The 12,462-nt window shown below is 59.6% G+C and overlaps 1 protein-coding gene across 1 annotated transcript; it reads right to left on the bottom strand.

The window, feature by feature from the left end:
* Window positions 1-1,873: 1,873 nt before the first annotated feature.
* RGS11 (regulator of G protein signaling 11) lies at window positions 1,874-12,043 on the bottom strand. Its single transcript, XM_088657093.1, has 17 exons — window positions 11,921-12,043; window positions 11,641-11,737; window positions 11,325-11,375; window positions 11,067-11,173; window positions 10,471-10,522; window positions 10,279-10,337; window positions 10,089-10,165; window positions 9,904-9,985; window positions 8,786-8,854; window positions 7,072-7,101; window positions 6,115-6,176; window positions 4,675-4,788; window positions 4,337-4,452; window positions 3,745-3,832; window positions 3,106-3,244; window positions 2,913-2,995; window positions 1,874-2,784 (listed from the first exon to the last, which is right to left on the bottom strand). Exons 1-17 carry the CDS (start codon window positions 11,981-11,983, stop codon window positions 2,631-2,633), a joined length of 1,443 nt encoding a protein of 480 aa, XP_088513219.1. The 5' UTR covers window positions 11,984-12,043; the 3' UTR covers window positions 1,874-2,630.
* Window positions 12,044-12,462: the final 419 nt, after the last annotated feature.

Raw genomic sequence — 12,462 nt, 5'->3', positions numbered from 1 at the left:
GCCTACACTGCCAGGCAGGAGACGTCCAAGGAGCCAGAGCTTGGCCGGGAGAGGCTAATGGGAAAGGACTTCTGGAGGCCAAGCAGCCGCTCTGCTCCTGCACTTTGTTCCATGCTGCATCCCCTGGGAGCAGGAGCTGGAGGAGGAGGCCCCCCTACGTGAAGCCTGCGGCGAGCACAGCCGCACCAGAAAGAGAGCTGCAGCAGGGACTGCAGAAGAAGCGGCTCTTGGCCCTGGCACCAGGGGCTTGGCTTGCCCCCTCTCAGCTGTGCATGTCCCCCCCCCCCTAGCAGAGCAGCTCCTGGCTGACTTCCAGCCCTCGGCCCCCATCCATCTGCTCCCAAAGTGCTTTGCTGGCATCCGTTCAGCAGAGGCGGCAGCGCGCCACGCTGGGATTAGTGAGAGGGAAACGGCAGCAGTGCCAGGCTAAGAGGATGCCCTGCCCCAGTTTCCCCCAGGCATGAGGACGGTGGGCCAGGCAGCAGAAATGTGGGGGGCAAAGCGGCCCTTTTGCGGCCCAGGCCTGCCAGGGGAATGAGGGAGACTCGGCTGCAAGCCTCTGCTCAAAGATGGGGCCAAGTGGGGCTTTCAGGCTCTGCAATGGAAGAGCGGAGCTTTGCAGCCCCTACTAATCTCCTTAGTGGGCAGATGGCAAATACCTCCCAAGCCCCAGAAATGCGGAAAGATCCTTGCAGGGGATTTGGGGCTGGGGGGGGGCATGGAGCAGATGGACACAGCTGGTCCCGGAGCTCTTTGATGATCTGCCCAAAGCCTCAAGGTTAGGTTACTGCAATGCCTTCTACGTGGGGCTGCCTCTGAAGACGCTTTGGAAACTTCAGCTGGTGCAGAATTCAGCGGCCAGGTTGCGCACTGGCTGCCAGTTAGTTTCCGGGCCCAATTCAAAGTGCTGTTTTTGACCTATAAAGCCTTAAACTGCTCAGGATGGCAAGACCTCAAGGACCGTCTCTCTCCAGATGAACCTACCCGGACCCTGAGATCATCTCCTGAGGCCCTCCCTGTTTGCCACCTCCTGAGAAGTCTAGAGGGTTGCAACACGAGAACAGGGCCTTCTCTGCAATGGCTCCCCGTCTGTGGAATGCTCTCCCCAGGGAAGTTTGCCTGGTGCCTTCATTATACACTTTTAGGCGCCGGGCCTTTGGATGATCCAAATTACATCCTATGCCCTTTTAAAATGTGTTTTTGGTGGGGGGTGGGCTATTGGGTTGTTTTTATTTTTACTGTATTAGGTATTTTGGGGTTTTATATCTTGATTTTGTTTTGTGAACCACTCTGAAACCCCCGGGTATAGGGTGGTATATAAAGAAGAAGAAGAAGAAGAAGAAGAAGAAGAAGAAGAAGAAGAAGAAGAAGAAGAAGAAGAAGAAGAAGAAGAAGAAGAAGAAGAAGAAGAAGAAGAAGAAGAAGAAGAAGAAGAAGAAGAAGAAGAAGAAGAAGAAGAAGAAGAAGAAGAAGAAGAAGAAGAAGAAGAAGAAGAAGAAGAAGAAGAAGAAAGAAGAAGAAGAAGAAGAATTGGAAGGGACCCCCCACACCCAGAAGGGTCATCCAGGCCAGCCCCCGCAATGCAGGAATGGCACTGTGAGGGTCTCATCCGCTGCTTCTCTCCCCCCCCACCACCACCATTGCAGGCCACCTGACTCCATGCATCTTCCCTGCCCAAGACATGGCTGCCCCCTCCCCTCCCCCTGCTCAGACCCCTGCCACCCCCTTTGGGGAAGGAAAGGCACTGGGGAAAAAAGGCACTGGGGGCTCCTGAATGAGCAGCCTTTGCTCCCTGCCCTCCACCCTTTCTCCCTGTTGACTGCAAATCCCCCCCCCCCGGTTCTTTGGGGTGGAGAAAGGAAGAAAAACTGACCAGCCCCCAGGCAGCTCTGCTGTTCCTACGGGTTTTTATTGGATTCCATCTTTGCCACGAGGTTCCAGGGTGGTTTCTTAGACTGCAAGAACAGATAGATCCTGCAGCTCCTTCGCACATCAGACAGGTGCTGGAAGACATCTGGAGGGGCTGAGTGGGTGCAGGGGGGGGCGCAGAGCAGAAGAAAGTCTGGCCCTTCCGGCCTTGCACTGCCCCCTCCCCTCGGGCAGCTGCGGGAGCAAAGGACACCCCCACCCTGCTCAGGGACCCATCTGGTCAGGGGTGGGTGGCATCCCTCACAAACCACGGGAGGAGGACGACCCGGGGGGGGGGCACACACAAGGCCTTCCACCTCGGGGGTTTTATGGACAGCCTGAGTCAGTTGTGCATGGAAGGGAGGGGGCCAGGAGCGCTGCTCAGCTGAAGGAGGGGGGCTAGGAGCAGGGGGGCGCTGTAGGCAGGGAGGGGGGCAATTCCTGAGGCAAGACAGTGTCTGGGGGCAGCTGTGCTCCAAGAAGCAGATAAGGCAGAGGAGGTGATGCGACTTTTGCTGGGCTCCTGCCCGGCCGCCAGCATCCTATGGCTTCTTTCCAGTGGGGGGGGGGACAGGAAGGTCAGTTGTGAGGGTCAGTCGAGGGACGTCCAGGCGAGTCAGCAGTACTTGTCTAGGGGGGCAAAGGCAGGCCGTTCGCCTGCCTGTGTGGATGGTAAGGGGAATGGGGGGGGCAGGCTCAGCGGCAAAGCCCCGCCCCACCCCCTAGGTGCCGGCGTCCTCTTCGCCCCCCTCCTCCACCGGGGCAGGCGGCCCCGCTTTGCTCTTGTCTTCGGCCTTTGCCTCGTGGTCCCCCTGGGGGGGCGGCAGGGCAGGGCTGGGGCTGGAGTGACGCTGCTTCCGCATGAAGGGAAAGACCCTGCGGGGGGAGAGGAAGGGTCCGGTCGGACACTGCAGAGAGGCAATCTCACCCCAGCCCCGCCGTGAGCACCCTCCCTCTCCCTGGAGTGGGGGGGGCACTTGCGGACCCCCTCCCCATCCGCTCACCGCTTCTTAGTCTCCGGGGGGATGACGGCCTCCGCCAACAGGTTCTTGTAGAGATCGGACTTCAGGAAGCGAGGGTAGGAGTCCTGGCAGGGAAGGGGGAGAGCTCTGGGGTGACTGGTGGGGGGGCGGCAGTGGCCAAGGCAGCCCCAACCCGGCCAGGCCCTGAGCACCCACCCCCGGAAGGGCTCCGCACCTTCTTCATCAGCATGTAGATGTGCATCTGGGCGTCATCCATGACGTAGCGGTGGGGGGTCTTTATCCCTTCCAGGGTCCTCTCCATTGTCTTGCTGTCGATGTTCACCCAGCGGGTGGCCCCGGGGGCCAGGAACTGCCTGGAAGGAGCAAGAGTGGGGGGCAGAGAGCTGCTGGGGTGGGCACTGAGCAGAGGCGCCTGTGTGGGGTCTGGGAAACACAAGCCCCGCTTGGAGGTCCAGGTTCCTCGGGGGCTGGGAGCAAGGGAGAGGCGAGGGCTCTGGAGAAGTGCCAGATGGCCCCATTGGAGCCCCCTAGAGGTGAGAGGCCATCCAGGGCCGGCCCTACCATGAGGCAGCTACCTCGGGCGGCAAAGATTGAAGACCAGTCAAGTGCAGGGAGCTCCGGGTGGGCGAGTGCTTTGCAACCCGTCCTGCACCCGCTAAACTCAGCCGCTGCCTTTTGGGGTGCAGCAGAGGAGGCAGAAACAAGAGCCGAGGGTCCGCTGAGATTTCGCGCATGGAATGGGACAGGGAAGGGGCTGCTTCTTGCCCTCGCCCTCGGGCAGCAAAACGGCTTGGGCCGGCCGTGCACCCCAGGCCTGTGGGAGCCAGCGAGGGGAGGAGAGCAAGGCGCTTACTGGTAGATGGAGTCCACGATCTCCTCGATCCGGCCCTGCTCTCCGTAGCGCAGCTCTTCGCAGGCCTCCCAGAAGCTCAGGTTCTCGGCTGGAGAAGCAGGAGAGGAAGAGGAGAGAGGTAAGAAGCCAAAGAGGCAGCAGCACGATAGGCCCCAGGGGGGAAGGCAAGTGGGTCTTCCGAGCACAATTCAAAGTGTTGGTGCTGACCTTGAAAGCCCTAAACAACCTCAGCCCAGAATATCTGAAGGAGCATCTCCACCCCCATCGTTCTGCCCGGACACTGAGGTCCAGCTCCAAGGGCCTTCTGGCAGTTCCCTCACTGAGAAGTGAGGTTGCAGGGAACCAGGCAGAGGGCCTTCTCGGTGGTGGCACCCACCCTGTGGAACACCCTCCCATTGTCAAAGAGATAAACAACGATCCGACTTTTAGAATACACCTGGAGGCAGCCTTGTTTAGAGAAGTTTTTGATGTTTGATGTTTTATTGTATTTTTAGTATTTTGTTGGAAGGCACCCTGAGATGGGCGGGGTATTAAAATTTATTATTATTATTATTATTATTATTATTATTATTATTATTATATCTGGACCTACCACTGAACTCCTTCTTGAGGAACTCCAGGAGCTGCACCCGGCCCAGGGTGTCCCCGATCAGCTCACTGAAGCCAAAGCTCCAGCGCTCCACTCGCAGCTTGGTGGGGGCCGTCACCCTGCAGGCAAGCGGGGGGGGGAGAGGTCAGGGTGTAATGCAAGCCCCCAGAGGGACCCCTGAAAGCCAAGGGGCCTTTCCCCAAAGAGAGAGGTGGAGGGAAGGCAGGCAAGGGGAGCCCTGTCTGGACCATGGCCCTCCTGGTCACCTTCCCAGCACAGATGCAGGAGGGGGGGCGGGCAGGCATCTGGGGCTCCTCCCCCAATTGGGAGGGTGCACTTACGTGGGGGCGTTCATGGCCCAGTAGGTGGTGTCGTCTGTGATCCAGGGATTACTGGGGAGGCAGCCGGACATGATGGGGTCGTGCGGCACATATTGCTCGTTGAACTTGAGGTACCTGCAGAGACAGCAGGAGGCCAGTGGGGGGGTCATGGGGGGGAATCCCGGGGGGGGGCTTCTCTGCTGCCAGGTACAGCAAGGTGGCTAAGCCCACCCTGGGAGTAACAGGCAGAGAGATGCAAGGATTCCCCCCCCCCAACAAGAAACACGTATGAAAGAGGCGACTCACATCACCCAGTAAGGCTTGGAATCAAGGAATGGGCAGAACCCGGCTTCCCCCCCTCCACCTGCCCCTCCGTCATTGTCAGTGTCAGATTTATGTATAAGCTAAACAAGCTCTAGCTTAGGGGGCCCCCCACTCTTGGGAGCCCCAAAAAAATTTAAAGGAAAAAAAACTGGATGTACATTTCCAAAATGTAAGATGAAAAAAGAAATAAAGTAAAACCTACATACAGCAACCGTGTTTTGTGTTGTGTAGGCTCCTATGGTATAAGTCATGGGCCCTGCCTGCTTGCCTGCTCCCTCAAATATCCCTGGTTTGCTCCTTTCTATATATAGGGCGCCTACAATCTGCATGGACTGTTATGTTCAAATGGCTTGAGGAGATACCTATTAGGTCCATAAATAGCATCTGTTAGGTCCATATATAGCATATATTCAGGGACCCAGGTGGTGCTGTGGGTTAAACCACAGAGCCTAGGGCTTGCTGATCAGAAGGTCGGCGGTTCGAATCCCTGCAGCGGGGTGAGCTCCCGTTGCTCGGTCCCAGCTCCTGCCCACCTAGCAGTTCGAAAGCACATCAAAGTGCAAGTAGATAAATAGGGACCGCTCCGGCGGGAAGGTAAAGCGGTGTTTCCGTGCGCTGCTCTGGTTCGCCAGAAGCAGCTTTGTCATGCTGGCCACATGACCCGGAAGCTGTCTGCGGACAAATGCCGGCTCCCTCGGCCTATAGAGCGAGATGAGTGCCGCAACCCCAGTCGGACACGACTGGACCTGATGGTGAGGGGCCCCTTTACCTTTATAGCATATATTCAACACAAAAAACAGCAACAATTTGTTGTTGACAAAGGACAGCTGGACATACCAAGGGCCCCATTACCTTCAGGAGCTGAGGGCCTCATCAAACCTAAATCTGACCCTGGTCATTGCCACCTGCCTTTTAGATTGTAAGCCTGAGGACTGGAACCAAATGTGGCTGGATGAGGCAACTGTGAGGTGGATTTGTAGCTGGTTCACTGAAAGAACCCAAAGATTGCTCATTCATGGTTCCTCATCCTCCTGGGGGAAAGTGGGCCTGTTGTTGTTCCACCTGCAGAGCCCCAGGTGAGCCCCACCTGCCCTTGGAAGCCCCATGCCAGCTGGGAGCCCTGGCACTGCCACTCACCCTTCCAGGCAGACGGAAGACTTGACCCTTGTCCTGCCCATGGCAGCGCGGCAGTAGCGGATCTGTGTCCAAGAGAGCGGGGGGGGGGGGTCAAGGAGCTGCCTGCAACCCCCACCACCCACTCCAGCTGGCCCAAGGCATCTCAGCAACAGCCTCAAGGGAGGCAGGATAGGGCAGGGCACCTCCGGATCCGAACCTGCGTCGCTCTTGGCCCACCTGCCTCCCATATTAACCCTTCAAGAGGTAAGGGGGGGTCTCCCCCCATCCCTGATCCCTGACACCCAGGAGCTGCAGGCCTGACTGGGCAAACTAGGAAGGAAACACAACCCTCCCACGTTCCCCAGACCGAGTCTGGAACATGGTGTCTCCACCCCCATGACCCTGAGGTCCAGATCCAAAGGCCTTCTGGCAGTTCCCTCCCTGCGAGAAGCGACGTTACAGGGAACCAGGCAGAGGGCCTTCTCGGTGGTGGCGCCCGCCCTGTGGAACACCCTCCCATCAGATGTCAAGGAAATAAACAACTATCCAACTTTTGGAAGACATCTGAAGGCAGCCCTGTTTAGGGAAGTTTTTAATGTTTGAAGTTTTTTGCTGGAAGCTGCCCAGAGTGGCTGGGGAAACCCAGCCAAATTATCATTATCATCATCATCATCATCATCATCATCATCATCATCATCATCATCACTGCCCTCTGGAAGATAAAGCCAGTTTGTTTTTCTCCTGCTCTGGAGGGTAGGACCCAAAAGAATGGCTTCAAGTTCTAAGAAAGGAGATTCTGAAGGTGGTGGGCTCTCCTTCCTGGGAGGTTTTTAACCAGAGGTTGAATGGCCGTCTGTCAGGGGTGCTTTAGCTGAGACTCCTGCATTGCCGGGGGTGGGACTAGAAGACCCTGGAGGTCCCCTCCAACTCTACAGTTCTGTGATTCCTGTATCCCTCCCCCCCCCAAAAAAAACTCACCTCCCGTTTGTAATGATCTGTGTTCTTTTCCTGGGAAGGGAAGAGGGAGAGAAAGAGGTGAGGAAATCTCAGGGGCTGCCTTTGCCTCGCTGCCCCCCCCCTCATTTCCTCAGAGAGGGTCAGACTCCAGGGTTGCTGCTCCCTTCCCCCCCCCACTGGCCTTTCCCTCCCCTGCCCCCCAGCTCCCTTTAACCAGAGATGCCCACAGTTGAAGCAAGAGGGCAAAGCGGCAGGCTCAGACCTCTCCCGATGGGTGGGCCTGCCTCCCACCCACTCAAAAGGCTGCATGGGGCTAAGGGACCCTTCCCACCCACCTCCGAGCTGAGCCCACCCCCAGCCCCAGCCCAGCGGCAAACAGTGAGTTAGTTACATGGCCGTGTTAGTGACTTACGTGGACGGACAGACGGACAAAGCGGCAGACAGAAGAGAAGAAAGCAGACCCCAGTGGTCAGTAGGGAGGGGAGCACAGGCAGACAGAGCAATATGAGACAGACAGACAGACAGACAGACAGATGCAGCTCTGCCCCCCCTCCCAGCACACAAACAAGGGGGGAGGCCCTTCCCTCTGTCATCATCTCCCCCCTTCGCAGCCCTTCTTGGTGGGGATTCAAGGAGGGCCTTCTCGGTGGTGGCTCCTCCCAGGGAACTTTGGAACTCCCTGCCTAGGGAAGCCCGGCTGGTTCCCTCCTGGTACCATATCGGCCCGAATATAAGCCACACTTTTCCCCCCAAATTCCAACTGTGAAAATTAAAGTGCGGCTTAAATTCATGGTCATACAAAAATTGGCTTTTTTGTGAAATCGCTGCTGAGACAGACATATGGTCAAAGGGAACGGGTGTGAGTGCCTGCGGAATTTTAAGGGAGCGGCTTATATTCAGGTATTGTCTTTTTTCTTTTTCCCGCTTGAATTTTAAAGGTGTGGCTTATATTTGGGTGCAGCTTATATTCAAGCCGATATGGTATACTGTTTTACTTCTATGAATGTTCAATTATTTTTTAACAACACACCCCCCCCCGGCCAGCTTTATAGCAGTTTTTATTTGCATCTGTAAGCCGCCTTGAGTCCCATTAGGGGAAAAGGTGAAATATGAATAATTATATTAATATTATAAGCTGCAAAGCACGGGGGGGGGGGTCTGCCGAGGGGGAGAAGGGAGCCAGGGCAACAGGCAGGGCACTCTCGAGCAGGTCAGGCGCCCTGGCGCTGAGGGGCGGAGATCGCTCTGGCGCCCCCGTCCTCACAGGGCGCAGTATGGTTTCCGCGTGGCTTTGCCGCGCAGCGCCCCACCTACCGGCCTGGCGCCCTGGCGCACCGCACCACCGGGACTCTACCTAGAGCCGGCCCTGCCAACAGGCACCTCACCAAAGGGGATCCCGCAGTGGGGCCAGGCACAGGTGGGGGTTGGCAGCCCCACCCTGGGCCGGGCAACTCACCCACTACAATGGAGGAGCAGGGAACAGAGAGAACCCCTTCCATGGAAGCCAAAGGCAGGCATAGCTCTACCACCAAGCAAAAGCAGGCGGTAAGGCTGGCACAAAGGGTGCCCCCCACCATGGGTGAACAAGAGGCAGGCACTGGGGGGGAGTGTTGCTGGGAGCCAGCAAGCCCTGCCAGAGGCTCCTAGCACAGAGCCCAGAGCAAGGGTGGCCCAGCAGTGCGCCCATCTCTCACCACTGCCCCCCAGATCTGCCATCCCCTCCCCCTGCGCTCACCAGCTGGACTCGGGTGCTCTGGCAGTTCCTCCTCTCAGGCCCTTCCTCCATCACGTTCAGGCTGCCAGGCTGCAAGCAGGGGAGAAAGGCTGGATTTTACTTTTCCCTCCCAGAGCGGGAGACCCACCCTGCGCCCGGTCTCTGCCGCCAACCTGGAGGCGTCCTGTGGGTGCAGGATAAACCCTTGGCCTGCCTCCTGGAGCGAGAGGGGTCAAGGAGGGGCCTCCAGGGCCTCCTCTGCTCTGGACTGGGCAAGGGAAGCCAGCGCTGGAGAAGGAGGAGGAGCTCAATGGCCAGGAGATGCCAGCCACCCCCTCTCTCTGCAATGCCATTCTGCCTGGAAGAACAGGGCCGTGGGAGGCAGTAAGGTAAGATGGCTGGGAAAGGGAGCCAAGAAGCTCATGTGGTGCCTATTAGCAATAACAACCATATAGGCCAAGGACCCCTGGGTGGTGAAGTCCAGCCCAAGGCGACTATGGGGTGTGGGGCTCATCTCGCTTTTCAGGCCATTTGTCCACAGACAGCTTTCCAGGTCATGTGGTCAGCAGGACTAAACCACTTCTGGCGCAACAGGACACCATGGCAGAAGCCAGAGCGCACAGAAACGCCGTTTACCTTCCTGCCACAGTGGTACCTATTTATCTACTTGCACTGGCGTGCTTTCAAACTGCTACATTGGCAGGAGCTGGGACAGAGCAATGGGAGCACACACTGTTGCACAGATTCGAACCGCCGACTTTCTAATCGGCAAGCTCCAGAGGCTCAGTGATTTAGACCACTGCACCACCTGCATCCCAAATAGCCACACAGACCCTCCCTGTTCATGGGCAGTCTACCCCTAAACACCAGTTGCTAGGGGGTCACACTGTTCAGCTCGTGCCCCACTTGTGGGCTTCTTAGGAGGCATCTGCCTGGCCTAGAAGGGCCTTTGGTCCAATCCAACGACAGGTCTCCTCTGGAGTCCTTCTGACAGCTACACTGGAAGTGGAGGGATGCGAATTCAAATCCCGGCTCAGCCATAAAGCTGGGGCTGGTGGGCATGGCTGGCCGACAGCAGCCCAAAGCCCCTGCCCCCATGGGCCCCTGCAAGTTAGCACAAAGCCCCTTCCCCGCCTCACCGGGGGCCTGTTGACGAGCCAGTAGGCCTGTTCCTGGCACTCGATGACAATCCGGTCGCCTTTCCGCCGCTGCTTGGCTGCCCTGGGGGGGTCAAGAGGAGGGAGGGAGGGAGTTTCAGGGCCTCTGGCTTCCCAGCCCTGCATCCCACATGGCTGCCCCCTCCGCCTGCCCCCCACAAACTCACCGGAGCTGCTCTCTGGCCTGCATCACCACAAAGTCCCAGGTGTGGTTGATCCTCTTGTGGAGCTGGTTGTAATCTTCCTGCAGGGGAGGCCGTCATTCCAGAGGAGGGGAGCCAGGAAGCATGAAGAGGGGGGCTGCACTTCCCCCTCCCCCTCCCCCACCTGCCCCCACCCACCATGCCCCCCCTTTACCTTCTCATGCTCAATGAGCTCTCCCTGCTTCCGGATGTTCTTCTTGGCCAGGTAGATGGCTGAAAAGGGGAGGGTCTGTCGTTGGCCAGGGAACCTGGGTGGGGCTTCCCCCACTGCCTGGGGTCAAGCTGCCCAGAGGGCTCCTGGGACTCCCTTGACTCTGGGGGGGCCAGGGAAGTAGCTCGCTCTCACCATAATCCAGGTCTGTCGCTGGCCACTTGGTGCTCATCCAAAAATAGGGGGTCTGTGGAGCCCAGAGAAAGAGGCCGGATTAACTATGAACCGAAACCAGCACCTGCTAAGGGCATCAAGGAAAGAGGGGGCACCACAGACATCTCCCGCTGCCGGATTTACCATGGACTTTGCAGATAGAAAAAGTATGGGATCCCCCCCCCCATGTAAATAAAGTATATGAAAATGAATGTTATTTTCCATTTGAATGTAGGTTTTGTTTCATTTCGAAAAACAAAAATCTATTCTGCAGTTTATTATAGTTTATATCTTGAATTAGATATCTATTGGGGGGGCACCCAAATCTTCGAAGTGCTTAGGGCCTCTAGAGATCTTAACCCTGCCCTGCCTGATTCGGGGGAGTTGGGGGAGGGGGCAAGAGCCAGCCAAGCCCCTTTGGCCCGCAGAGGCCGCGCTGCCCCCCACCCAGCTGTGCTCCAAGGCCCTCCTGGAGGGCGATGGTGCTCCCCCAGGCTTCCTGGAGCCTGAGAGGAGGACCGCCCTCCTCCTCCTCCTCGTCCTCCTCCCTCCCCCGAGATGCTCTCTCGCCGACCCACCTGGAAGCGGTAGGGCGTCTCGTCGACGCGCAGGGCGAGGCTGCGGGGCTCCTTCAGCGGGTAGATGTAGCCGTGCTTCACGATCAGCTTGCCCAGGTGCAGGGACTCTGCGAGAGGGACGAGGGTGGCGAGCAGACCCCCGGGACTGAGGCGCCCCCTGCCCAGCCGCCCCCTACCCGCCCTCCCGCAGCCCCTCGCCCCAGCAGCGCCGCGCCCTAGAGCAGCGCCTCCGCGGGGCGCGCGGCGGCAGAGACTCACCCTCTTCCGAGAGGCCGTATTTCTGCAGGAGCCACTCCACGATGTCGCTTCCTGCGGGGAGAGGGAGCCCCCCGGTCAGCAGGGAGCCCCCCGCCGCCCGCCCCCACCGGCCCCGTCATTGCTGGGGCAGGGGCGCCACGGCGGGGCTCAGACAGACCGGCCCTCCCGCGTCCATCCATCCATCTCCAGAGGCAGCTTTGCGCCGCCGGCGCCGCCGAGATCCCCGCGGGCGGGCGGGAGGCGCCGCTGCCGGGAAGGCGAAGGGGCGGCGGGCGGGCGGGGCGGGCGCCCCCTCGGGGGAGACTCAGTCACTCACCGGTCATGGCGTGCGGGATGACCGTGAGCAGGAGGCGCTGACTGCGCAGCTTGATGCCCATGTCCGGGTCCTGCATGCCCAGCACCACGCGCTCCATCTGCGGGGCGGCAGCCGCTCAGAGTAGACCCAGACCTCCGGGCTCCCTCCCGGAGGGGCAGCGCGGGGAGTCGGGACCCGGCCGGGGCTCCCTCCCCCACCCCGACCCGACCCAAGGCAACCTCCGGTGCCCCTCGGGCGTTGCAGGCGCGCGAGCAACCGCCCTCCGCCCGCCCCCACCCACCTTGGCCAGGCAGGGCAGCTGCAGGCGCGGGCTGCCCCCCGGGCGGAGCGCGCTGATGGTCATGGCGGCGGCCCCGGAGCGCCCGGGCTGCTGCAGGCGGGCGGCGGCGGCGGCGGCGCCAAGTGGCCGCTTCTGCGGCGGGGCACCGTCGTCGGGCCGGAGGCCGGGCGACTCTTGGCTGCCCCCTGCTGGCCTGCACCGCCAGGCTTAGCTCCACCTGACGCCCGGTGCCTCTGCGCGCGTGCAGAGCGCGGCAGCGGGATGCGGCCAACCCTGGGAAGCCCCGCAGCAGCGGCGGGGAAGCGCCCCGTCCGGCTCCTTCAGTTTTGCGCGGGGCTGGTGCGGGGCCAGCAGCAGCAGCAGCCCGGCGGGCGAGTCCCTTCCCTCCTCTTGGCCGGACCGCCGAGTGGGCCGGACGGTGCGGAGTCGGACAGGAGCAGAGGTGGCGCCTTGGGTCGCCGCCGCCATCCTTCGCGGCCCCTTCTTTGCACTTCGAGGCCGCTTTTGCAGAAAGCTCGTTCCAAGCGCCTCCCGTTCGAAGG

The sequence above is a fragment of the Zootoca vivipara genome, chromosome 13 (genome assembly GCF_965207765.1).
Source record: "Zootoca vivipara chromosome 13, rZooViv2.hap1.1, whole genome shotgun sequence".
Classification (NCBI taxonomy): domain Eukaryota; kingdom Metazoa; phylum Chordata; class Lepidosauria; order Squamata; family Lacertidae; genus Zootoca; species Zootoca vivipara.
Note: the sequence above shows the minus strand (reverse complement) of the source record. Positions and strands in the feature narration are given on the sequence as shown.